Below are 24,135 nucleotides of genomic sequence, written 5' to 3'. Positions count from 1 at the left end.
TGTATCGGCATCGTCGGCATCACGCGATATATACGCGCACAACTCCTTTATTCAATATTAAACTTTCTCTCTCTCCAAAATTAAATTACGCACAACGTATAATACATTCCAATTGGATTAACGTACTCGTTTTGGGAGTGACTTAAAACTGCTGCGCTCTTGCCGTTTGGTTAGAAGAACAATAGCATCGCGTAGAGACGAGAAAGTGCTCGGAGGTAGCGATTTATATAACAATTTATTCCTATAACAAATACTATAGTTTACATGGCGCAGCTCAGTATTCGGGCGCTGGGCTCTTGGATTTGCTGTATTCGTCTTTCGTCGCGTAGAACTGTAACAAAAAAAAAAAAAGACAAACGTGAGCACACACGGAGCACGCGTCTCTTTTGAATAATCGATTCATTCAAAATTATTCGAAGCTTGCACTTCCGGACACGCGTTTTAAATTTCAAGGTGGAGGAATTCTATTTATACTCTCACGTACGCTACTTTGACATATGCGTACACATATATGTTGACGTACTTCACGCATATACGTGCACTTGTGAGTGTTGAAATGTGTTTTTTACAGGGCACGCAAAATTATAATTAGAATTCCGTTCTGAATTCTGATGCGACGCGCGGATCATCCAAAGTAGGTTTGGAGCAACGAGGTACACGTGTCGGCACCTTGTACTGCTTGTCCTTGTAGTAGTTCCACGGTTCGGCCTCCTTCTTGTTGAGCCAGGAGACGTCCGGGCTCCTTGTCGCCAGGCGTAACGTGTATAAGAAAGCGCCGAGGCCTCCTAGCCCTATGCAGAAGTACAGCGGGAGCAGCTGAAAAAGAAAAGACGTTGAGAGAGAGAGAGAGAGAGAGAGAGAGAGAGAGAGAGAGAGAGAGAGAGAGAGAGAGAGAGAGAGAGAGAGAGAGAGAGAGAGAGAGAGAGAGAGAGAGAGAGAGAGAGAGAGAGAGAGAGAAAGAGAGAGATAATTGCATGGCATCGCGACGTTCCGTGACGCGAAGTAATCTGCGAGTGCTAAGTGCTCACGGCTGGATTCTTCTTTATGCTCCCCAAGCTCGTCCCTTGCATCTTCATGATTGCGACGTCCAACGGAAGATCCGCGTGCAAGTCTTTCTCAATAGGACGAATTATCACCGCGCACTGCCGCACTGTTTTCGCAGCCGCAGCCCGCAACAGTAGCCGTAGCCAGTGATCCGTGATCCGCGAACGCGATACGCCCTCTGGGAACGATGTAAAACGTGCACGTGAACTACGTAGCCAATGTCCACGTTTGGGCCACGGGGTAACTTAGGTTGCGTTCTGTGCTAATGTCGGTAACGCAAAGTTATTGATTTTTCGTTATGTGAGCGAGCGAGACGGTACGTGGAGTCGTGGAGTGAGCGAGATGAGAATAACACAAGCAGAAGGCTCGGGGGTGGTGGGGATCTGATCGAGGATCGAGGATCGAGGATCGAGTCTTTTCCTTGTGCGCCGTTTGTTTCTTACGGGAGCAAATACTTAATCGAATGAAAATTCTTGTTTTGTTGCTCGCCGTATTACATAGCTTTCCACTGCAGCTCATCCATCCGATTTACCTACTTCAATAGTACAATCGTCAATGAAGCTGAATAACCTGAAACAAACAATATTTTCATTCCCTTATTGAATAAAATATATTTTTATTTACAGTACGTGCCGAAAGAAACTCATCAAATTAAGAAAATGTATTATTAATTTTTTAATTTCCAACGTTGATCTTCTCAAAAACTTTATACAAAATTTTTTAATACACATTATTTATTATATATTATTATATTTGTTTATTATATTTGTAAAAGACGTCGGTCCTGTGGAGAACGACGATTGCGGAAGGCCTGAAGCCCCCGAAGGTCGTCATCGCCGTCGCCGTCGCCGTCGCGTTGCGCGACGGGTTTGGCGCGGCCGATGTTAACTAGAGTCTAGAGTCTCTATGGTGAGGACTGAGGAACTAGGGATTTAGGGATTAGGGATTTTAGATCGCGCGATCGACGTCGACGAGGCGGCGGGATCGAGCCGTGATCCACAGCGAGCGGACTTCCTTGATCTACATCGTCGTGCGACGTATCCAGTGGCGGTATTTCGCTGATAAAAGTGAATTTTTCTCGCAGCTTTTGGGAGAGACGGGTATAAATATAAATGTTGATCTCAGAGCTGCGCGGGGACGCGCCGGAGTAACGGCACGCGTCGTCGTCGTCGGTGCTCCGTGCTGGTCGTGTAACGACCCGGACACGTCGTCGTCGTTGTTCAATCGCGCCAAGCCCACCTAAATTAAATGTTGGGATATCCGCCGATGTCACGACTAGAATATTCCACTGTAGGTCGAGTTAGTCGAGTATGAGCCGGCGTTGAGTACCGCGTTACCGCCTGACGGTCCTGGACGGTCCGCGATCCGCCGAAGGTTCGGAAGCGATGGGCTTCTCCACGAGCCTGCAGGGTCAGGCATCGCACGAGGCGCTGCTGGCCCGCCAGGATGCCGAGATCAAGCTGCTGGAGACGATGCGAAGATGCCTCGCGACGAAGGTCAAGTCCGACCGGGAGTATGCCTCGACCATTACCTCGCTCACCGCCCAGGGGAAAAAGATCGAGCGTAACGAGGATCTCGTCGGCAGTCTCATAGCGCGGGTGGTTAATTTGTTCTAGATAGCCGAATCTCTGTCGAACGCGAACAGCTGTGTGAAATGTCTGCTACGAGTTCTTTCCGGCGGAACGCCAGTAGAAATTTTAATTGTAACGGAATCTGCTAACGCAGAACGTAACGACAGCTAGCGGCAATTGCATCCTGCTAATATTTTGCTTAAAGTATATATAGAAACGTACTTTTGCAGAGCTGGAGAGACATAATGGACACGATTGATCAAACGGCGAAATTGATCAAGCAGCAGGCAGATTCTATTGAAAATATCGTTGTAGATCAGTTGAGTACATTGTACTCGGAAAGAAGGAGAGCCAGAAAGTTGTATCAAGAGGAACAGACGTGGCTGAATAATCAATTTCAGCAGGTAAGCAAGATAAATATTAATTATACTTATCAAAGTGTAATGTGGCAAAAAATGGTAAAAATTTGGATAAATTTTATTGTGTTTTTGTCATTTAAATTTTCTTTTTAATTCATATGTTCGAAGCTGACGGAGGATGTAACTAGGAAGAAAGTGGATTATCAGAAAAGTTTGGAGGCGTACAAATTTTCGAGGTCGAAATTTGAAGAGTTATACGTTAAGTGTAAGTGTTGTGCGCAACAATTCTTTTGGATCGTTTCAAATCTGTTGTATTTGTGCGACAACAAAGTGATACAGCGACGTAACTTCTTTAGCTGGTAGAGGAGGTCGCAAGTTGGATGAACTAAGAGAAAAATATCAGAAGGCGTGTAGGAAGCTTCATCTAACCCACAATGAATACGTCCTACTACTAGGCGCTGTGACAGAATGTGAAAATGATTTGAGAACTTGTTATTTGCCAAGTTTGCTTCATCGACAACAGGCTATTCACCAGGAATTCATAACTTCGTGGTGAGTTGCGTTATAAATAGCTTATATACGATCCCCATATGGTACACTCCTGGAAAAGTTCTAACTCCTTTTATCGTTAAACAAGATCTTAATATTTTACCTCAAATTTTTCTATTTGCACGCAACTAGAAAGATGGAAAAGGTAAAAACTTTATATAGAGATTACCGATTATTATTTCACACACGTATAATATCCAAGTTCCCGTGAATTTCTAGGAAGGGAATACTTCAGGATATTGTCAAGTATACAGATTTTACGACAGAGAAATTCTTGGAGATCCATGAAAGAGTGTTGAAGGCAGTCGATAATATTAAGCCTATCGAAGAGTATAGAGATTTTATTGGAAAGCACAAGTATATGTACAAAACATAATTATTTCTACATAGAAAATATATTTTAATTTTAATATAAATATTATAAATTTCGATGTTAACGTAGAACTAGGCCAGCATCTCCGATAAGATTTACATTCGATGAAAACCTTGTGGATGACACTTCAGGAAAATTATCGCCAAATAAGCTGACTGTCGATAACTTAACTATAGATTGGTTGAGAAGTCGTCTCACGGAACTCGAAGCTTCTCTGAAAACCACGCAAAATCGACAGAGCCCGCAATTCTCACAAGAAAATAATGGCGATTCTAGGTATAAATCTTTTATCGTTGATATGGCGCATTAATGCTAATACTTTGTTACAATCACGTTCGACATCCTCAAGCGTCTTTTTCATGTGTCCTGTATTACTAGGATTTCTGTCTTGGACTATTCTCGCGAAAGAGAAGAGCTGAGAATACGTTGCCAGGAGAAAAAATTAAAGAAACAAGTGGAGGTCATTAGAAGCGCTCTCAATGAATTAGGCTGTGAAGAGGTACCTTCGGGTTGTGATCTTTCCGTGGAAGGTTCTTTCACTGATTCACCTGCAATTAATAAAGTAAGTAAAATCTAAAAAATAATTTTCTTTCTTTTTTCGGTTAAGAAAAGAAAACTAAATTTTATTAATTATAATAGATCTAGTATTATGCAACTATTCCTTGATATTAAAAATGTTCCCAGAAATGTTTACGGTTTATTATAATCAAACCTCAGTATCTACAAAACTTAGAAAATCACACATTGTATAGAAAATCATTTTTTAACTGTGGCACTTATGTTACGAAAGTGTTATTATGTTTGATTGCTCTTTCCCATTGAACGCTGAGTTGCCTGGAATTATAAGTCAGTTAGATCTAGCCCTTTACAGAGAAATACAGTCGCGGACAACGGTCTGTTCACACTGAGGAGAAATCAGCGGTTCATGACGATATTAAAATCACCTTTTAAATCCTTGCCGACAATTAATGACTCGAAAAACGGAATGATTAGGGCAAATAGCGAAGGGCCCACAGCTAAAGCAGAAAAAAATATCCCCCCTGTTGTATGTGTTACACTTTATTCGTGTGATATCTGAGTGCTCGTGTGTTTCCTGTGCCCAAGCGATAAGATGTTTGATATGTTTTATGTCATACAGATTTCGTATACGATACATTTCTCTCAGCTTTTGGAGTGTAATAAATTTTTTATCGTTATACTGTCACAGATGTAGGCAGTATTTAGTTTACCGTATTTTTTAATTACAAAAATTAGTGCGAGGCTCGCAAGCAACCTTGTCTTGCTACCATATTTTATATACCAAATTATGGATTTACATGATTTATTACGATTAGAAAATGATGCATGAATAATGAGCGTATCATCTAGAATATTTTTTATTAATGTTGAATTATGAGATTGTGGTCAATGCTATGCATGAGAATGAATACTTTTGTACTAATATCTGTACATTTGTATAGAAATAAAATAAGAATATATATGTGGAAGTGATTAAAATTACAAATTATTACTTATTTTACTGTCAATATATATTTCGGACAATTAAATTTATTTGCAGGTACCGTTACGTAGAATCTCGCATTTAACTAACAACCAAAAAAGTAACGGAAATGGCTCTCCTCTTATGGAAGAGGAATGGTTTCACGGTGTACTACCGAGAGAAGAAGTCGTAAGATTACTCGTCAATGAAGGAGATTTTTTAGTACGCGAAACAATGAGAAACGATGAGTGTCAAATAGTTTTATCTGTTTGCTGGGACGGGCACAAGCATTTTATTGTACAAACTACATCAGAAGTAAGAATAAATCTGATAGAATATATGTATATATATATAATATTAAAATAGTAGAGAATTTAATTCGTATGTTATTGCAGGGACATTATAGATTTGAAGGACCCACATTTCCATCTATTCAAGAATTAATCAGGTATCAATCGGCGTCCAACTTGCCGGTGACCAGTCGGTCTGGGGCTATTCTTAAGACGGCAATTTCGCGCGAGCGATGGGAACTTAATAACGATGATGTCATCCTTTTGGAGAAAATAGGTCGAGTGAGTAGGCCGACAATAGCTTTCTTGTATTTTACGTGCCGCGATACGATGATGCCGACGATGTGATACACAGGGAAATTTCGGAGACGTTTACAAGGCGCAACTGAAGGCTTGCAAGACTGAAGTGGCCGTGAAAACATGTAAGGTATCGTTACCGGACGACCAGAAACGCAAGTTTTTGCAAGAGGGAAGGATATTGAAGCAGTACGATCACCCGAATATAGTCAAACTTATCGGCATATGTGTTCAAAAGCAGCCGATCATGATCGTGATGGAACTGGTGCCCGGTAAGCTGATAAAAGTCTCATTATCATTGCGTTACACTAACACTGTTAACATCTCTGGCCGTCGTGCTATCGTATTAAAATCCTATACCCTACGATGTGTACCTATACTCTACACGCTAATCGCTAACTCTAGGTGGTTCATTACTTACGTATTTGCGGAAGAATGCTAGTACAATAACACAATGGGAACAATTGCGTATGTGCAAAGATGTTGCGGCTGGTATGAGCTACTTGGAATCTAAGTTTTGCATCCATAGAGATTTAGCCGCTCGCAACTGCCTCGTAGGTAAATAAACTACATATTAAGAAGGGAGGGAAAGAGGGAAGACACATTAAATTTGAACTTGACCAGCGGTGATAATTGAATCATATATGTATAATGTTGAATACAATGTCGAACATTATTTCTTTAGGATATGAATGCATAGTCAAGATTTCCGACTTTGGAATGTCAAGAGAGGAGGAAGAATACATAGTTTCGGACGGTATGAAACAAATTCCCATTAAATGGACTGCGCCAGAAGCTCTGAATTTCGGTAAATCACAAGTTTTCGTTTTCGCCGTTTTGATAATGTCAAAAATTGTATTGCTGATCACCGATACGTTACATCTTGTCTCTCAGGTAAATACACATCGCTCTGCGATGTCTGGAGTTACGGGATTCTCATATGGGAAATATTTTCCAAAGGCGGCAACCCCTATAGCGGTATGTCCAATTCGCAGGCACGTGAGAAGATAGATGCAGGTAAGAGCGAATAACAGAAATCGACGAAAAATTAACTGGAGATTAATACGCTTGCGATTATATATTTATTATTCTGGCAATTTATGCGTATACTAATTACATCAGGGTATCGAATGCCAGCTCCGGATGGAACGCCCGAAGAGATCTATCGATTAATGTTGCGATGCTGGGACTACGAACCAGAGAAACGGCCGCATTTTGAACAAATATATACCGTGGTCGAGACACTATCGCAAGCGTATCTATGAGTATTATGTTAAGAGTATTTTACAGCCAATAAGAAGTATAAATTGGTGCTATAGCTTCCTGACTCTTATATTGTATATTTACAAGTCATGAAATTCCTATAATAATTTGTATATATATATCGAGCTTTAAAGATATGAAGTGCTCACACGCAACCAAACCGTATTTTATCTTACAAATATACATATGATATATCGAGGAAAGATATGATTGGTGCAACTTTTGTCTGATCCACATTAGCGAGATACTTCTGATACCTACGTTGAATAAAAAGAATCTTAACTCACGATGCATTATAGAACGAATTCCAGTTGTTAAATCTCCTCAAGAAAATATTTTCAAGAATGAATGCCGCACAAAATATTTTAGAAAAAAAAAATAAAAAAAAATATATATATATATATTATTTTTTTCGCTCTATCCATTTCGCGTGAACTTTTTTATTATTTACACGATCACGTTTCTACGTTTCATCGAGTTACATGATCACGAGTATTCATGTGAAACTTTTTACTTTTCACGTTTCCGTCGTAGGGGAAAAGTTACATAATCGCTGCCCTGAAAAGGACAAAAGAGAAAACAATTCTGAATTATTCTGTCATGCTTTTCCTTGACATGCTGTGTGTATACATATATATTTATCAATATAAAATATATTATTAATTGCCATTATATACGTCATTACGAAATAATGTCAATGTGAACGCCATTGTTTATGTTTTCAATTCGTAATGTTTAATTATTGTTTTATAAATATAAATTATTATATTTCTCCGTCCACATAATAATTCAATTTATTTTACAAGTAATATTGTTATCACTTTCATATATTTAATTTGAATTTATATGTAATATTTATATGTAATATTATATGTATTTTTATCGCGTATTCACGAATATGACGTAGCATGTTCTGTGCTTTATTTATTCAATTCTATCGTGTGTTCTTTTTAATATTTTGTAGTGTTTCTCGGATGTACATATAATATATTTTAACATAATGTAACCCTCGTATAGACACTTTATTACTTGTTATATTTTACGTGTAATTATATGAAAGACATTTATCTTGTTTCCACATATAAATACTCAATATTGCTGTATAATAAATTAATAAAGATTATATTACAGTCTTTTACAAAAGTTGAACGTTTCCACCTTAGTCTTTACACTTTCAGGCAGACGAAACTTAAACATTCATATAATGTTCTCACATTGTATTATGATACTCGCGGAATTTAGAAAACTCACCACTTGACAAATTCTCCAAATTACAAGTATAATTTAATGAGTTCGTCACTAACAGCCGATGGCGTTAGAATTCCTAAATCCGTGAACAACAGGCTGATATAATGAGGTGGAGTATAATCAACCAAGGGATGTTCCTTTTTCAAATTCTTGTTTAGAGTACTAGATGTATACTACAACAAGCAATAACGATGCATTTTATAGACACGCGAAAAATATTCTTTTGCGTTCTATATAAAAGTTGTAATATTGATCTGAAATCATTGTACAAAGATATAATTTACCTTAAATTCGTCAGGTAAATCTACTTGATTCAAAGGATAGATTCTCGCAAATTTGAAGCTTTCCGTCAATACATAAAATGGTTTTTTCACCTCCTTCGCGCATATAGCCATTGTATATGTACCTATCTGTAAAAGGAATGAGAAAATCATTTATACATAAATTTAAAAGAATTATACATCGCCGTCGAATTATCGTATACCTTATTGATTACACCACCGCTTTCCGCAACACCTTCCGCTCCAACCATGACCATATCTACGCGCTCCATCACGTATCCCACCGCAGAATCCAATATCACTGTACACGATATGCCTAATTTTGTTAAGCTCTGGCACATCTCTTCTCTAAAGGATAAAGACAGAGCACACATTGAAGTTTACAATCGCAAAAAGAAAGACAAAGCACATATTGAAGCTTAGAATCGCAAGAATAAAAAGAAATATATTTTTTATTCAGAATGTAATTTTATTACTCACCCGTTATTGTCAGGTGATGTTGACGTGACGTATACTTGAAATATTTTATTACTCGCAGCAGCTTCCTTCATTGCTTGCAACACTACTCTTGATTTGGAATGCGTGAGTATAGTCTGATAAAAAATAACACAATAAAAATAAAAAGAAAATAAATAGGAATATCTCAAATATTTCTTGTATGTATATCTGTTCTTACCGAGCCGTCAGTAATAAAGTGTGCTGCTACCTTGGCTACTTTTCCTCGCGCTGCAACTAATTTCTCGTAAAATACTTTGCCTCTTTCCAGCATGATTCCTTTGCATTCTGCGATTGACTAATTAAAAGCACATAAACAAATTGTATCATTAAAGTCTGAATTTATTTATAAAACTATAAGACAAAGTCTAAGCGTTAATATTCTTACGTGTGTATCCAATGTCGCTAACGTGATAAAACGGAGGAACAATTCACTTCCCGAGGCAATCGCGGTGACTGGAGTTTCCGTGGAGCGCATAGCGTCGATTGCATGTTGTAAGCAAATCCGGAGCTCCTGAACTGTCTCTGCTACAAAAGCGAAAAGAGCACATGAGAGATGGTTTTAATAGAAACGTAGAATTTTAAATATTTTATCGTAATATTTAAGAAGCTCGATCAACGTGAATATGCGCGATAAATATCTGTTTTGCAATATGTATGTGTGTTTATGTTGGGTAAATTGTTATATTAAAATATATATATCGGCGATACACTTACATTTAGAATGTTTCAATACTTTCAACAAAGTACGAATGGCAGCCATACCGGCAGAAACATCCTTCTCATTTTTTATAATGCTGTTGAAATATTGACATATTTCTGCAAAAGTTTGTCAAAGACTTCATGTTATTCAACACGTATCATTATAATATAAATATTTTATGTTGACGTCACTTACCTTCTCTGTCCATTATGACCTTTTATTCTACATACAACCGTTCGCTTTAAATTAACATTAATATTGCATCAGATATCACGTTGCGTCAACAGCTCTCGAGCGTCGAGGCACCAACCATGATGGAAGAATACCATATATTGGTATATATATATACATATATATTGGTATTCTTCCATCATGGCACCAACGTGCAATGTGCATTGTGCATGGCCTAACGGAGGCTTCACACTGGCATCGACATCCGATATACAAAATTCCGATGTCCAATACGAAAGCGAGATTTCCAGTAATTTTGCCAGGGATATTTTTATCTCTAGAAAACAGATATTTAACCTCAATACCTCATCCGGAGCCTCATCGCTCGTCGTGAAATCGGTCTGTGAACGTCCATTGAAATTCGACCGTCAAAAGTGTTAAAACGCTCATCGTATCTTATGATATAGTCCTTAATTAGGAACAATACGATGGAGGAAAAGACGGGCCGTCTCAAGGAAACTGGCGCCAACGATGTCGACGTGGAGTCAAAAGTAGGTTGACGTTTGCTTAAGATGTTTTATTCCGTCTCGTAGACTTGGTAATTCTATGTGAAAAATGCATACGTTCGCAGGAGATGTTAAAGAGAAAATTGCAAATGAAGTCGGAAGCGCTCATATTGTTGAGCCAGGAGATGGATCAATGTAGGACACAACGAGATCAGTTTAAGCTGATGGCCGAACAAATTCAGGAGAGGTTTCTGCATTTGAAGAAGCAGATGTGCGATATGAAGGAATTAAACAGGTCTTATCTCAGGCCTGTGATGGTATTGCTCAAAGACTCAAAGACTCCTTTCATTAGCTTGAGCAATAAATATTTTTTGCAGGTGTTACAGCTTAGAGGACGATTTTAGAACCTTGGATCTATTGACAGAAGCACGAGAGCAAAATAAGTGCCTCAGGCTGCAGGTTGAAACTTTAAGGCAGAAGCTAGCGGATGCCGAAGGTGATATCAAGGTGTTACGTATTAATAATAATCGTATGCCAATTGAACCGCAAGAAACTCAATTAGCACCATCCATGCACCAAAGAGAAGAGATGATAGAACAGTTAGAGAAGCTGAACTTGAAGGTAAGCGTAAAGAGAAAAAATTAATATCACAATTGTATCAAAAATTAAAGTAATGCACAATTTTTTGTCTATTATCGATTCACCTTGTGTTTATTGTTAGTTATTAATTTTTTGAATTGATTTATATTTCGAAAAGATATTGCTATTTAATGAGATTAATTTCTGCCATAGTGTTCACAGTTGCAAACAGATCTACAAACAGTATTAGATGAGAAACATGAGCTGGAGATGGAGAGGGATGCTTTCAAATGTAAGGCGCATCGTTTGAATCACGAATTGTCTAAAGCTTTAAACGCTACCAAACCGGTTGATTTAGATGCCCTTATCAATGAAAATAGGTAATTAGGAAATAATTTAATTGTAGTCTTTAGATAATTATTTGATTTTTATTTATACCACAAATATATTTTGTATATATTATATTTTAGATATCTGCAAGAAAGACTACAGCAATTGCTTGAGGAAAAGGAACTCGCGCGTCAATCTTTGTCAAAGTACAAGGTAGATTGACAATAAATAAAAGATTAATACGCGTTCCTTTAATTTGTGACTATTTCTGATATTAGGCAATTAATTTTTTCCAGAGTATGTTGGATAGTAAAAGGGTAAAAGGAGCTATCAAGTTGGGAGCAAATTCTGCGGCTGGAACAGTGATGACTCACAAACAAGGTAAAATATATTTTTATACACGCCTAAAGATTTATTTATCATTAAATCTTTCACACGAAGGAATATATTTTCCTTCAATTTTAGTCGAACAGCTTCTTCAAGAAAGTTCTTATATACCGCCTCAGAAATCTGCTGCTGCCGTTACTGATCTACGGTGCCTTTGCACTGCCTTGCTGGAGGCTTTAAATGACAAAACTTTAGCTTTGGCGCATCAGAAGAAAGCGAACAAGTAAATAGTTGAACGTTAATTGCATTCATATATACTTGCGCTTTTATAGATTCACTTGTATATGTTGAATTGCAGAATATTGGCATTGAGAATTTGTGAATTGGACAGTGCTGTACAGTCGCCAACCATGAAGCTTTTGGAGGGATACACAAGCGCCAATGTTGATTTGAGATGTAAATATAACCGGATAATTGTGTAATAATAGTTATTGAGTTAACGTACTATTTGTAGCAGATCTATTATACCACTGTTATTTTTTGTAGGTGACAGCGACTTCAACGATTTAGATCATACAACTAACGGTAGTATAGATAATATCGAGGAAAACAATATCATAACAAGTGAGAATAATATACAATGTGACTCTTCGCCCGAAAGTCAAGTTATGCAACAATTGCAATCGATACAAATGAGTCTTCCAAAGAACTTAGGAGTATTGGTTCAAAAGGCATTAAATAATTTAAAGGATACTGATGAACAAAAGATATGAAATTAAAAATATATATTGCAGAGAATATATACATGTGCCTGCATAAACATAATGTATATATAGGAAGTAGAAAATGGAGTACTCTAATGGACAGTACATTAGGTAGTGCAATTTTTGGAAAAAGTCTAGTCGCTATAAATTATTTTTATTCACCAATGATAAATTTAATTAACTAATTAATTGATTGATTTGATTATCACATAAACTAGCAATGTAAAGTGCTAGTCAATATTTTTATCAAATCAGTATTTAATATTTAATAACCTGAAATTTAATATTTAATAACCTTATTTGATAGTGATGATTTTACCAAATGATGAAAGACGACTTATTATGCAATGTCTGTTGTAACAATTAGTTGGACATATCATTTATGTATAGCACGTAGTCACAGCACCATAATATGTAGGTTGACAGTAGAATGATCGTACCAAGTGACGACGTTCTCGCAAATATTTTTGGTGCAAGACATTGTTCAGCTGATTTAACCACGAGTCGAATTGCAAACTAGATCTGTCCGTAAGTGTTTTCGATGGCCCCGCCGATCTCTTTAATTGATGGTAAGGTATATTTTCCCTATGGATATGTATATATATATTGTTATTGCTAAATATATAGAATCATATTCCAAACGTGTTATTTTTGCATTTATGTATACGTTGTTTTATGAATTACACTTCTTTCAGCTTCATATCCTTCTGTTTTTTCCAGACGTTGAACGCTTGATTGTTGATAACGCGTCTGTCGTCGATTTGTTTCTGCAGAGTTTCAATATTTACTTGTTGAATCACTTGTAGCTGTTTAACAGACAGTTTTCTTCCTTGTTGGATTTCTTTTTCTTTTATTATCCGCGCATAGGCCTGAAGGATGCGTTAGCGGATAATTTAGAGAGAGAGTCTGCATTAATAATTAATAACTTTTTCTAAGGATATACCCACTTCCTGAGAAGCTTTTTTACATTCAATGTCCTTTAATTTCTTTTGTAATTCTTGTTGTTTCTTTTCTTCTGTCTCTTTCAATAATTTTCTGTACATCATGTTTTTTTCTTTCCTCCAAGACTCGAAGGATAATCTTCTCCTCACTTGTTTAACTAATTTCCTGAATAACATAAATATTTTTTTATACGTATCAAACTTTTGTAATTGTGTGAAAATTGAAAATTTCTATTACGTATATATAATAACCCTTTATTTTGCTTCCTATTCTCATGAGCGATAATATTGCTTTCCAGCTTTTTTCTAGTTTTTGCTCTCTGCGTTGGATTATTCCAGACTTTGATTATCTCCAGACTAGGCGCATTATTATTATTATTATTAATACGTTTTTGATTTTCAGAAATTTTTGAACAAGTTCTTTCGCTGCATTTAGTACATACATTCGCCTATAAGTATAAAGAGAATGTTATTTGTTATTTATTAAGCAAAATAATTTAATTTTTGTAATATAGCTAGGAAATATAATTGACAGTTTTTTTATTATATATAACAAAATAAAATAGAATAGATAAAAAATAATACTACTTCAACTGATTTATTGCACATAATAGGTATATCTCGTGCACTAGATTTATTATGCTTAATAATTTTCATATTGTCTGGTTCTTGTTTCAGCAAATATTTTATTTCGTTTGAAGTATCCATCGAGTTACTTCTATCTGATATATTCCTTGCTAAGTTATTTAAGGGATATGATAAGTCCTGTGAACGTATCATTATTATTTGTCTTCCACATTATTCTCGTATATAGTTTTTTTTTTTTTTTTTTTTTTTTCCACAAACCTGACTGATCTTTCGAATATTTTTTACATTTTCTATTTTATTTGTCGTGTCTCCTAATTCCATCATCTTTTTGAAGTACCATTCTTCATAGATGGCTTGATGTAACTTTGTTATTTGATCTAAATAATAATAGTGTTTAACTAGCCATACGATGCATTATAAGAGATGTAGAAATAACTAACCGGAGTCTTCGAGCGCTGCATTAACCATTTGTTTCACGATATTTCCCAGATTTTCAACGGAAACGCTTTTTATTTTCATTTTAACAAAGAAGATTGCAACAATGCTTTAATTTAAACCTTGATTTTTTACAAGAATTTTTATGATGTACGAAATACTACGAATTTAAGCTTTTAAATTAATTTGACAGTTGGGATGTCATGTGCATTATTCAAATGTTCCGTGAAATAAATAGCATGTGCTACTTATTTTATTTTCATCAATTTTTTTCGATGAAAGATAATGTTTCTAATTTGAAATTTAATTAAAATTTTTTAACACACACGTCTAAACTTCCAATTTTTTGTTTTACTATTTTATAATGTGTTTCCCAATTTTTTAATAAACTTGTAAATTATATTTTATGTATTCTTAAAGAAAGTTCTTGTTTTTTAAATATTTATATACAGAGAGAAAGTAGGCGATGTATAATGATAATAATTTATTTATAAATTTATATGTTATTCAATGAATATACATATGACCACATTCGTGTGTTTTCACAAAAAAACATGGATAACTATAGATATTTCTATGCTTATGCTTAAGGAATACGGCTGTACACACATTTATAAATGCAACAAAATATCGTAAAATGATAAAACAACAGACATTTATGTGACAGATGTGTTACACCTTTTTAATATCTCCTAAAATCGTAGGTGGTTTATTATGACCTAACGGAGTGTGCTTATACACGAGATGTGTTGCTTGACATATTTTCAGAATCATAAAAGAAAAGAAGCACATATGCAAATCCGCAGATATCAAAACCTTGGCACCTTGGCACAATAGCGGAACACCAAATCGGGATATTTCTTCAAGTATTCTATATTTAAAATAAAAAAATTTGAAAGAATATATAAATTAATTAAAAAGAAAATAAAATATCTTATATCAACCTGATTTTCAGAATTTAGTATTCAATTTCACAGAAATGAATACATTCTAACATATTTTAATTTCTATCAGTCTATTTCTTATAGAAAATATGTGATATTAAAAATCAATTTTACAAGAAATGTATTGATACATGTATTAACGACTTTTTTTTTTTACGGAATACTTATATTAGTTCACATTTATGTATGCATGTGTGTCATTTTTCAGGAGCACGTAAATACGATTCCGCCACATGATTCCGTTATCGTTTCATGTTATTTTTAATCCAGTAGATGAACTGGGAGACATTCGTGTACACGCCAGGATAGCCGGGTTCGCCGCACTTGTTACCGAACGAGACAATACCGATTTGGGTCCATTGACCGTTGATTTGCAGCATAAGCGGTCCACCTGAATCACCTTGACACGCGTCCTTGCCGCCCTGGCTGTAACCGGCGCACAAAAATTTGCTGTCGATCCGCTGCAAGTAAGCCGCGTCGCAATCCTCGTTTCTCCACACAGGCAGGACCGCCTGTCGTTGAACGGTACTCTCTTTCCCACCTGTTATACCACATCATCATTACGAATATTATCACGATTAGGAAAATATGTAGATGTAAGAAGAGAAACAAGTTTGTCAAACTTGAGATTGAAAATTTAAGCTCAAATTTAGAATTAAAATTTTAACTTTACGAAGTAAATTTCTATAAACTAATTCTATAAGGTGCATATCTTATAAGAGACGAAAAACTATGTTTGAGCATATATTAAATATTTTTTGTTTCTTTTTTTAATTCCTATTTAAATTTCGACTGGATCAATTTTTGGCGTTTTGAACCTGATAATGGATCGGCGTGTGAGACGCGAATTTAAATTACAGTACGTCAGACATAACCAGATGTTAATTACCGTAGTAAGTGGTGCCCCAGCCGACCACCGTCGGTCTGGCGCCGGCGAAAGATCTCTCGCGGACCTGCGGCAAGCAGATGGGTATCACGTATGGCGACCTTCTTATAGTTCTGGTAAGCTCGAGAACGGCGATATCATTGTAAAAACCGATGCGCGAGAATTCTGGATGCGCGTGAATCTCCTTCACCGTATAAGTCTGCGGTGACGAGGGCTCGTCATCCCTCTCCAGATCGATGTCACCGAGACGCACAGTGAACTGGCGGGCGGCGAAACTGTAACCCATCCAGAGATATTATATTGTATGAAAAATATTTACATGTATAAAATATATATTTCTTTATCCTCCAGTTGAAATAACAAAAAGGAATTTCTTGCACAATTTTAACTGAAGGAACTTTTGAAATCAAGTGGAAGGATAAAGAGAGTGCGTTTACTTTTTCATTTTTATATTTTTGAGTAAAGAGAATAAGAATTGTGTGTAGATCTCGAATGTTGATAGAACGTTGCTTACGGCCGCTGTCGCTGATCTCGAGTGCAATGGGCAGCGGTAAGGATGTGACGTGGTCCTATCAACGATCCCCCGCACCAGAACTCCGTTCGCCGAGAGCTATGAAGGAAAATCGCTGCCATCCAGGGCCAACGACCGGGTAAGGCTTCCTCGCCTCCGACCACTCGAAATTTACCTGAATGTATCACTCCGCACTCTAGACAGATCAACATTCTTGGTTTTAGATCTTTCCACATTTTATCTACCTATTTTTATTAGCAATAAATAAATAGTGACATAATGAATATCCGATAAGAATTTTCCTTCAGTTAGGTCTGCCGTTTCTAACGCGATAGAAAAAATGTGCTCAATTAAGTACCTACCCTCGTCGTCTTGAATGAAATTGTTGTCGATCGTCGCTATTGTTTCGAAGCCATTCGTATTGTTGACCAACGAGTCCGGCGATGAAACAATATACGTAGGTCTCGTCGTCAAGGATGTCACCGGATATAGCGGTATCGGGCGTGGTGTGGGAATTTTCGTAGGTCGAATCGTCGGTCGTGGAGGGTGTCCAACGATCGCAGGGGACGCGCCTCCAGTAGTGCTGCAACATTTGTTCATTTAATTATTTTACACGATAAGAAGAATATTTTAATAATATATTGTAATTCTTTTAAAATACAGGAGATGACCAGCCAGGAAATAATGTGAATTCAATAAGGAACTTACATCGGAACGGAGGGATTGCTGGTTTTGTCCACTGGGCAGCAAACTCCTGGCATAATCAGACTCTTGAAGCAGAACGAGTGTCTCAGCTTGTTGAGGTCGAGCAACAATTGCGGGCAATTGCTGAGGTCCTGGCATTTCCCGGGTCCACCCTCGGCCGTCGTGCACGCGGGTGGTGCGGACTCCTTGACTCTATTTGCGAGTTCTTCCGTGGGCTGTTGTTGTTGCTGCTGCTGCTGCTGCTGCTGTTGGACCGATGGCGCCTGTGTGGAGGACACGATCGTTTGTCTCAGTGGCAATGCGACACCGCGTACTAAGGGCGCTATGCTGTCTGTCACATTGCGGCCTGGTAAAGGAGTTGAAAAAATTTATAAAGCGTATGTATGAACAAATAACATGAAATTGCTTAGCCCTACACGGTACCTGTGTAGTAACTAATATAAAAAAATGAATAAACATACGTATAATATGTTCATTTACTAATTTAATATATTGATTTTAGTGATTACCTAAAATATTCTTAGAGATGGTGTATAACGCCGAGGGCAGCTCCTTCGGCGGATAATCCGAGATCTCGACGCCCCTCGTCATATTGACGATATAGTTACCCACGGTGTTTAGGGCGCCCAGAGTCTCGCTGATGGTCGCCAAAGGGTCGCTCTGCTCATGCTGAACTTTGACTAGCTGCGTGTACGGACGCACTTGCGTGTCCCTGCGAGCATACACCGGCCTGTCCGATCTGCTCGGTCCAGCATCCCAGGAATGCAACCACCCTCTCGTCGGCGAGTACGAGTTTCTGTATCCGTACGCTGTGCGATTTTTATCTTATGTGAGTCGAAAGCGGATTGACTAATAATTTTAAAAAATACGTAAGGATTTTAAACGGCGAGCGCAACGAAGTGAGAGCGCTTCGCGATTTTCGGTCGTTATCGTTATTGTTATCGTGAGCAGCATTTTTCCGCGCGGGGGCTCGGAATCGCATAATTCCTCGGTTATTTATAAAACGTCGGTTATTTCAATAAACCGCAGCCTCGTTTGGACAAACGTTTCATCGTAGGTATATATTTACACCAAAAGAGATGTTTTTGTCGGAAAACGAAAGTTACTTACGATAAGTGCGGTAATGCACGACTTCTTCGGTGTACGAGATGGAACCAGCAAATAGACTCCATATTATGCACAGGCCTGCGAAACGCGGGGATACGTGAATTATATATAATCAATAATATAATTAACATTAATAGATATTTTACAAATGTCATCCCGTTATAAAAAGGCGCTTAGTATCGATGAGATAAATCTGATAATTAATACAACTCGTGAAATTATTTCACAAACTTGTTAGTGCTAAACTTGTAAGTTTTATTATAATTTTCGCTTAAGTCGGTGTTATTAATTTTCGGTTGTATTATTTTGCATTGATTTTAATTGAGTACATATAGTTTAGCGATTAGCTCGATAGAAGTTTAAGTAACTCTAATGATTAAGCTATATATCGATTTTCGGCTACGAATACGCGAAAATGATCTCGATGTTTATTCATGACAATTACGAAGTCACTCGTAGTCATCTGTCATCGGGAGTACCGTAATACACGCGTCGTTCATAATAAACAGGCGCGTTTCGTCTTACATAATGTGAAAACGCACGTTGGAGCTTTCCAATCTTGCCAGAATTTCTCGAAATTTTACACGCGGATGTGACGCACCGTATCTGCGTCATTATCGGTCCTCGAGATAAAACGTGCGAGAAGAAACGCACGCGCGGATCCGTTACTTTCTCTCTAAAATAAAAGAAGAGAACTGTATACAGTTACAAAAATGCGCGCCTGACATATGGCAAATGTATGTCTGTTTTTATTATTGTAAAAAGCGCGCTTAATAAACGTGAGATTAAAGACGAGTTATGACGAACGGGAGAAATTTTGGCGACGACGAGAACGCCGATTTTTGCAAATGTCTCTAATTAATAGCGCAATTGCTAATAAGACACTCGATTAGATACTCGATAGGATACTCGGTTCGTCCGGGACGCAATTTCATTTCGACCTTGTTTTACCGATCGTTCTAAGCGCGTGTTAAGTATCATCAATTCTCCCGGAAGCGCGTTTGAACGAAAGAAGAGATGCCGACCCGCCTTGGGGAATATTTCTAAACGATTCTGAGATTATCGTCGGGCCAATTCCTCGCGATCCGGATCCAGTTCCGATTTTTGAACTCAATTTGCCATGCGAGAAGAGAATTTCGAGAGTTCCCCTCTAATCGGCCACGGCAATAAAAAGCCGGATTCCTCCTGCTCGAGAAAAGGAGGAAGAACTAAAAAGATGGGAAGAAGAGAAAAGAAGAAAAGAGATAAAAGGTGCCGGCTATTAGAGGCTCGAAGGAATGTAAATTGGTCGTGCGGGGTCACAATCGCGTGACCCAATTGTAAAAGAAGTCTTTTTAAAGATTGGGCGCTAAGCAGACACGCGGCACACATGTCTCCTTTGATCCTCGAAGGCTCCGAGGTCCGGGTTCGAGGATGGCGGGGGTACCGCCGTGCATAATTACAAAATTACGTGTCCCGTGTTCCGCGCGTGGAAGTTAAGATTTTTCGGAACTAGTTACAGCGGCACCACGCGCACGTCGGGTCGGGCCTCTCTTATCGATGGTGAAAGTTGCCCGGCGTGAAAGTGTGCCTTTCTTCTTCCGTTCACTGATTCACGTCGCCCCGATACATCGAGGAGAGGACGACAATTATTTGTCCCTCAGCGACTCAGGAGGTAGGGACGGTAAGAGCGTTCTCTTGGGGTTCCGGCTGGGGAAACCCCGCTGTCGTAAACGCGCTCCGCGTCCTCTGAATCCTGAATGTTGAATTTTCATTTTGTCATCCCGCCGACGAAATGAAATCGACGACGTTTGTCGTAATGTTTGCTGTCGCCCGTCTCACCCGGGGATTAGAAAATTCAGAGAAGAACGCGGCCGAACTGAGCTCGATGAAATTCCGGGATTTTATTGCTCCACCATCATCGACCTCGCGAATTCTACACGAGAGAAAAAGAAAAAAAAAAGAATACGTTTCTGCAATAAGAGGAAAATTTAAGCAACTCGTTACTACATGCGGGATCGACGTCCTTTTATCTCAGCTGCAAGCGTTACAAGGACGCTCCGATTACGTGCATCAGGATCGTTTCTCGCGGCATGCGGCATGCGGGTCAAAGTTGCATCGACCGATTATACCGCAGCTGCACATCGGGATCGTATATTGTCTTTATAACTGCAATGCAATTGTATCTTGCATCATCGATCCCGCATAATTATTTTTTCAATGTCTCACGTGTATCCGCTTAGACTGATCAAACACAATTTGAAGTAACGAATTCAGCGACTTCACAGAGGCCATCGTCGATGCGTCGCGGCGCATCGCGCGATTCCGATTTGCATCTTCATATCGGTTGGCTTTTCGACGTTTCACTGGCTCTGTCGCTGGTTAACCAGTAGTGAAAATGTGAAAACGCGAAAAGCAAGAAAAAACCCGAGCTACATCCGGCAAATCGGACGTTCGCGCCGTAAATACATTCGTGTTTCGTCAGAGAAGAAAGAATCTATCAAAGACTTGGAGTTTTCTTCGAAAGATACGTCAAGATACGCTTCCACTCGAGCAATTAATTGTTTTCTAAAATATGTTACCAGTAATCAACGGAGTACAAGAAACTTCTGTGACGAAACAAATTTTGCAGAAACTGACAAGATTATAGATATATTAATTGTTAGTAGAGAATTTACAAGAAATGCTTAGGTAAATGTTAAGTCGAGTACTAATTTTACTCAGTTTTGTCATATAAGGAGATATCATTTTTAACAACGAATGATTCGAAAGATATAACACAGTAACGTTAATTAAGTAAACACAATACACAGTAATCACAAATTAAGATAAATAATTAAGAAAAATAATTAGATCAATGACTTGTCCGATAGCTGAAAATATATTTACTTATTTTTTATATGTCATATGTACATATACTTTACTTTTTTATCAAGATTACTATATATAAATTACTTTTATATTAATATTTTGTTGTTTACTCTTTTTAGGATGACCAAATCGTGTTCTACGAGTACGACAAAATCATGTTTACAAGGATGGTGTCATCCTCGATGTGGTGGAAAAATCGTCTTCGATTTGGCTAAAGAAATAGAGAGTCTCGACGTCCGTTAAATTAATTCTACATGTAAGCTATGAAGATGAAGGCGTTATTCTGCTAGTTTCAGACGCATTTCGGCCGAATGATTTCGTGACGAGGAAAGGCGCGGCTTCTCTCGAAAAATCTTTGTGTCGCGTAGCGTTTTATAATACATATTTATGTGTTTTTGAGCTGAGTATAGAATAATATATGCCCACGCACGGTAACCCAGATATGCCGCGTGTCGTGTGCGTACGTGCGCGATACGTAGGCTATACGAATCTCGCGATTTTATTTGCGACATCACGTGTCGTAAGAAAGAAAAAAGAAGAACACGGCCAGATGTATGCCGGCGTTTGAATCTCCGAATGACGAGCCCGCCACGTTCGGCCACGTGACAATTTTATGACCCTCGATCAGGCAATTCGCTCCCAAAAACACGCAAATTTTTCTATTAAAAAATGTAAGATTTTATAAGATATACGAATCATCATCTATTTTTAACAATATGCAAAATATATTATCTTAAACATCAATTCAGTCGAAAGTCCACTTAACAAAAAGAATTAGAATTGTTGGAATCACCTGTAAAAATTATGTATATACATTTTGCAAGATTAGGTTCAATTAACGATTGCCTAGATTGGGATTAATTAGCGCTTAGAGCGACGTAAAACAATGCGGTTTTCGTATGTTCGCGAATCTGTGTCACGAACTAATGAGACGGGAATCGCTTTACTATTATTAGCGTCATTAGTAGACGTTGAGATCGGCGTGTCGATGCGACAGATTCCACGGCAGTCTGAATCTTGATAGCGATTGACGGGCGAGTAAAAGCGGCAGTTGATTGCGGCAATTAATTCACGGGACATTAATGAGAAAATCAATGCCGTGCGAAGCTTCGTTTTGCCAGTAGGTCACCGGAATTCTGGTATCGTTAGACAATCGGTAGCGACGAAAAACTCTAATCCGAGAAAGTGAGAATCGGCCCCATGCACGAGACGCAGAGAATTTACGAAAGAGGCAGCGCAATTAAGGCCACCTTCGATCCGCGAGACGCGGCCGCTGTATTAAAGCATGCAAATTAAACAAATAAAGCCGCGATCGAACCGACCGCGACCGAACGCAGTAAAGGAGAGACTGCAAGAATTTCATGTCCTGAAAATTAATTTCAAATAAATATTTTAAAAACATTAGCTTCCCCTTTTCTCGTCGCGTAATTTCTTGTCCTTCGCATCTGGACCTCTCTTATGTCGAAGATTAATATGTCTTGTAGCACTTTAATTTTATATTTCGTATATTAGCGATTTCAGCATTACTTTCGCAGATTTATTTACGCCATGTAACACGCGAAGTCTTCTTTTCGCCGGATTGAGAAGTAACGGATCAAGCTTAGAAAGCAATCCCTTAGACGTGTGCTACTGAGGAGGTATGCAAATAGATCGCTTTCTTGCTGTCGACGCATCGACATGCCGATTCACTCCGTTTTCACTTTTGAAATCTAATACGTGCCAGCAGTCACACTCGGACTCGTTATAATAATATCCGTAGTCATCGTTTGCGTGACGTTCTGTCGTTAATTCTTTTCGAGCGGAACCGGATGGCAGGCGCCTCGGGCCTCGGAGACGATTCGATCCCATCGGCGCGTCGTCGGTGTCATCACTGACATTCGCGTTCTCGCACCCTCGCGCGCGAAAATCCCGATGTTTTTCCCTCGGAACGCAGAAAGGAGGATTTCACTTACTCAGGACCGCTGACGAAGACATCTCCGTTCGAGGGAAGAGGGAGAGCTTATCCCGCGGACATCCCCAGTGTTTGTTTGTCACAACGTCGCGGACGGCATCCGTGACACCCGGGGCACGAGAGACGCGGCGCCAAACTATTTTAGCTAAGAATTGTCGCGTGAGAGCGCCGGCGAGTTATGCATGGTGCGTCGAGAGCGGCGAGAGAAACAGAGAGACAGAGAGAGAGAGAGAGAGAGAGAGAGAGAACGAGAGTGACAATCGTGGCGCGGAGAGGGTACGACACCGGCAGTTAAAAAAATGAGAAGAGAAAGAAGAGAGATCGGTAAAGGAAGGAAGCGTGCAATCGCGGCTGCACGGGACAGACGAACCCGACGACTGTCCGTGAAAAGACCTCGACACACTTTACTCTCGACGAAAGATCGCGACCGATCGGCTCACTCGCTCACTCTCTCCCGTTCTTCCTCCTTCTTTCTTCGAAGCGCCGTCTCTAGACTCCTCAAGGGAAAGTGGTGCTCCTTCTACGCCGCCGATACTCCGCCTTTCGATGACGATTCGTCACGGCCGCGGCGCGGCGACGCGCAGGAA

At 38.6% G+C, this 24,135-nt stretch overlaps 5 protein-coding genes across 13 annotated transcripts; 2 read left to right on the top strand and 3 right to left on the bottom strand.

Annotated features, from left to right (window-relative positions):
• Positions 1-216: 216 nt before the first annotated feature.
• On the bottom strand, positions 217-1,209 carry Nd-mlrq (NADH dehydrogenase (ubiquinone) MLRQ subunit). The gene is made up of 3 exons (XM_077420498.1): positions 1,029-1,209; positions 670-816; positions 217-331 (listed from the first exon to the last, which is right to left on the bottom strand). The coding sequence occupies exons 1-3, from the start codon at positions 1,074-1,076 to the stop codon at positions 275-277; spliced, it is 252 nt and encodes an 83-aa protein (XP_077276624.1). The 5' UTR covers positions 1,077-1,209; the 3' UTR covers positions 217-274.
• Positions 1,210-1,989: 780 nt separating this feature from the next.
• Fer (tyrosine-protein kinase Fer) lies at positions 1,990-8,077 on the top strand. Of its 3 annotated transcripts, none has more exons than XM_077420468.1 (15): positions 1,990-2,642; positions 2,846-3,019; positions 3,143-3,239; positions 3,331-3,526; positions 3,743-3,886; positions 3,966-4,172; positions 4,275-4,458; positions 4,768-4,941; positions 5,455-5,691; positions 5,772-5,948; positions 6,022-6,235; positions 6,369-6,521; positions 6,649-6,771; positions 6,858-6,980; positions 7,086-8,077. In XM_077420468.1, exons 1-15 carry the CDS (start codon positions 2,430-2,432, stop codon positions 7,226-7,228), a joined length of 2,559 nt encoding a protein of 852 aa, XP_077276594.1. In that variant the 5' UTR covers positions 1,990-2,429; the 3' UTR covers positions 7,229-8,077. The 3 variants fall into 3 exon arrangements, with proteins under 3 accessions (XP_077276594.1, XP_077276595.1, XP_077276596.1); XM_077420469.1 differs by having other exon boundaries at positions 1,991-2,642; positions 3,743-3,880; XM_077420470.1 differs by lacking the exon at positions 4,768-4,941 and having other exon boundaries at positions 1,992-2,642.
• On the bottom strand, positions 4,305-10,404 carry Eif2balpha (eukaryotic translation initiation factor 2B subunit alpha). 2 transcript variants are annotated; one of them, XM_077420491.1, is made up of 10 exons: positions 10,337-10,404; positions 10,149-10,263; positions 9,968-10,069; positions 9,639-9,778; positions 9,432-9,548; positions 9,236-9,348; positions 8,959-9,103; positions 8,759-8,884; positions 8,478-8,647; positions 4,305-4,444 (listed from the first exon to the last, which is right to left on the bottom strand). In XM_077420491.1, exons 2-9 carry the CDS (start codon positions 10,159-10,161, stop codon positions 8,498-8,500), a joined length of 906 nt encoding a protein of 301 aa, XP_077276617.1. In that variant the 5' UTR covers positions 10,162-10,263; positions 10,337-10,404; the 3' UTR covers positions 4,305-4,444; positions 8,478-8,497. The 2 variants fall into 2 exon arrangements, with proteins under 2 accessions (XP_077276617.1, XP_077276616.1); XM_077420490.1 differs by lacking the exon at positions 4,305-4,444 and having other exon boundaries at positions 8,230-8,647; positions 10,337-10,403.
• On the top strand, positions 10,374-17,988 carry LOC143905221 (coiled-coil domain-containing protein 149-like). 6 transcript variants are annotated; one of them, XM_077420484.1, is made up of 11 exons: positions 10,374-10,675; positions 10,756-10,925; positions 11,008-11,251; positions 11,423-11,589; positions 11,680-11,752; positions 11,836-11,920; positions 11,981-12,149; positions 12,225-12,322; positions 12,413-12,741; positions 12,938-17,074; positions 17,599-17,988. In XM_077420484.1, the coding sequence occupies exons 1-9, from the start codon at positions 10,613-10,615 to the stop codon at positions 12,637-12,639; spliced, it is 1,296 nt and encodes a 431-aa protein (XP_077276610.1). In that variant the 5' UTR covers positions 10,374-10,612; the 3' UTR covers positions 12,640-12,741; positions 12,938-17,074; positions 17,599-17,988. The 6 variants fall into 6 exon arrangements, with proteins under 6 accessions (XP_077276610.1, XP_077276608.1, XP_077276607.1 ...); XM_077420482.1 differs by having other exon boundaries at positions 12,413-16,063; positions 16,433-17,074; XM_077420481.1 differs by having other exon boundaries at positions 12,413-16,851; positions 16,927-17,074.
• Positions 15,781-24,110, bottom strand: LOC143905080 (proclotting enzyme). The gene is made up of 8 exons (XM_077420216.1): positions 23,550-24,110; positions 18,751-18,825; positions 18,150-18,449; positions 17,644-17,986; positions 17,298-17,518; positions 16,939-17,131; positions 16,428-16,699; positions 15,781-16,079 (listed from the first exon to the last, which is right to left on the bottom strand). Exons 1-8 carry the CDS (start codon positions 23,569-23,571, stop codon positions 15,781-15,783), a joined length of 1,725 nt encoding a protein of 574 aa, XP_077276342.1. The 5' UTR covers positions 23,572-24,110.
• Between the last annotated feature and the right edge of the window lie 25 nt (positions 24,111-24,135).

This window comes from Temnothorax americanus, unplaced genomic scaffold (genome assembly GCF_048541705.1).
Source record: "Temnothorax americanus isolate GAGA-0224 unplaced genomic scaffold, ASM4854170v1 Scaffold6, whole genome shotgun sequence".
Taxonomy (NCBI): domain Eukaryota; kingdom Metazoa; phylum Arthropoda; class Insecta; order Hymenoptera; family Formicidae; genus Temnothorax; species Temnothorax americanus.
The sequence above is the reverse complement of the archived record's forward strand: the minus strand, read 5'-3'. Positions and strand labels throughout refer to the sequence as shown.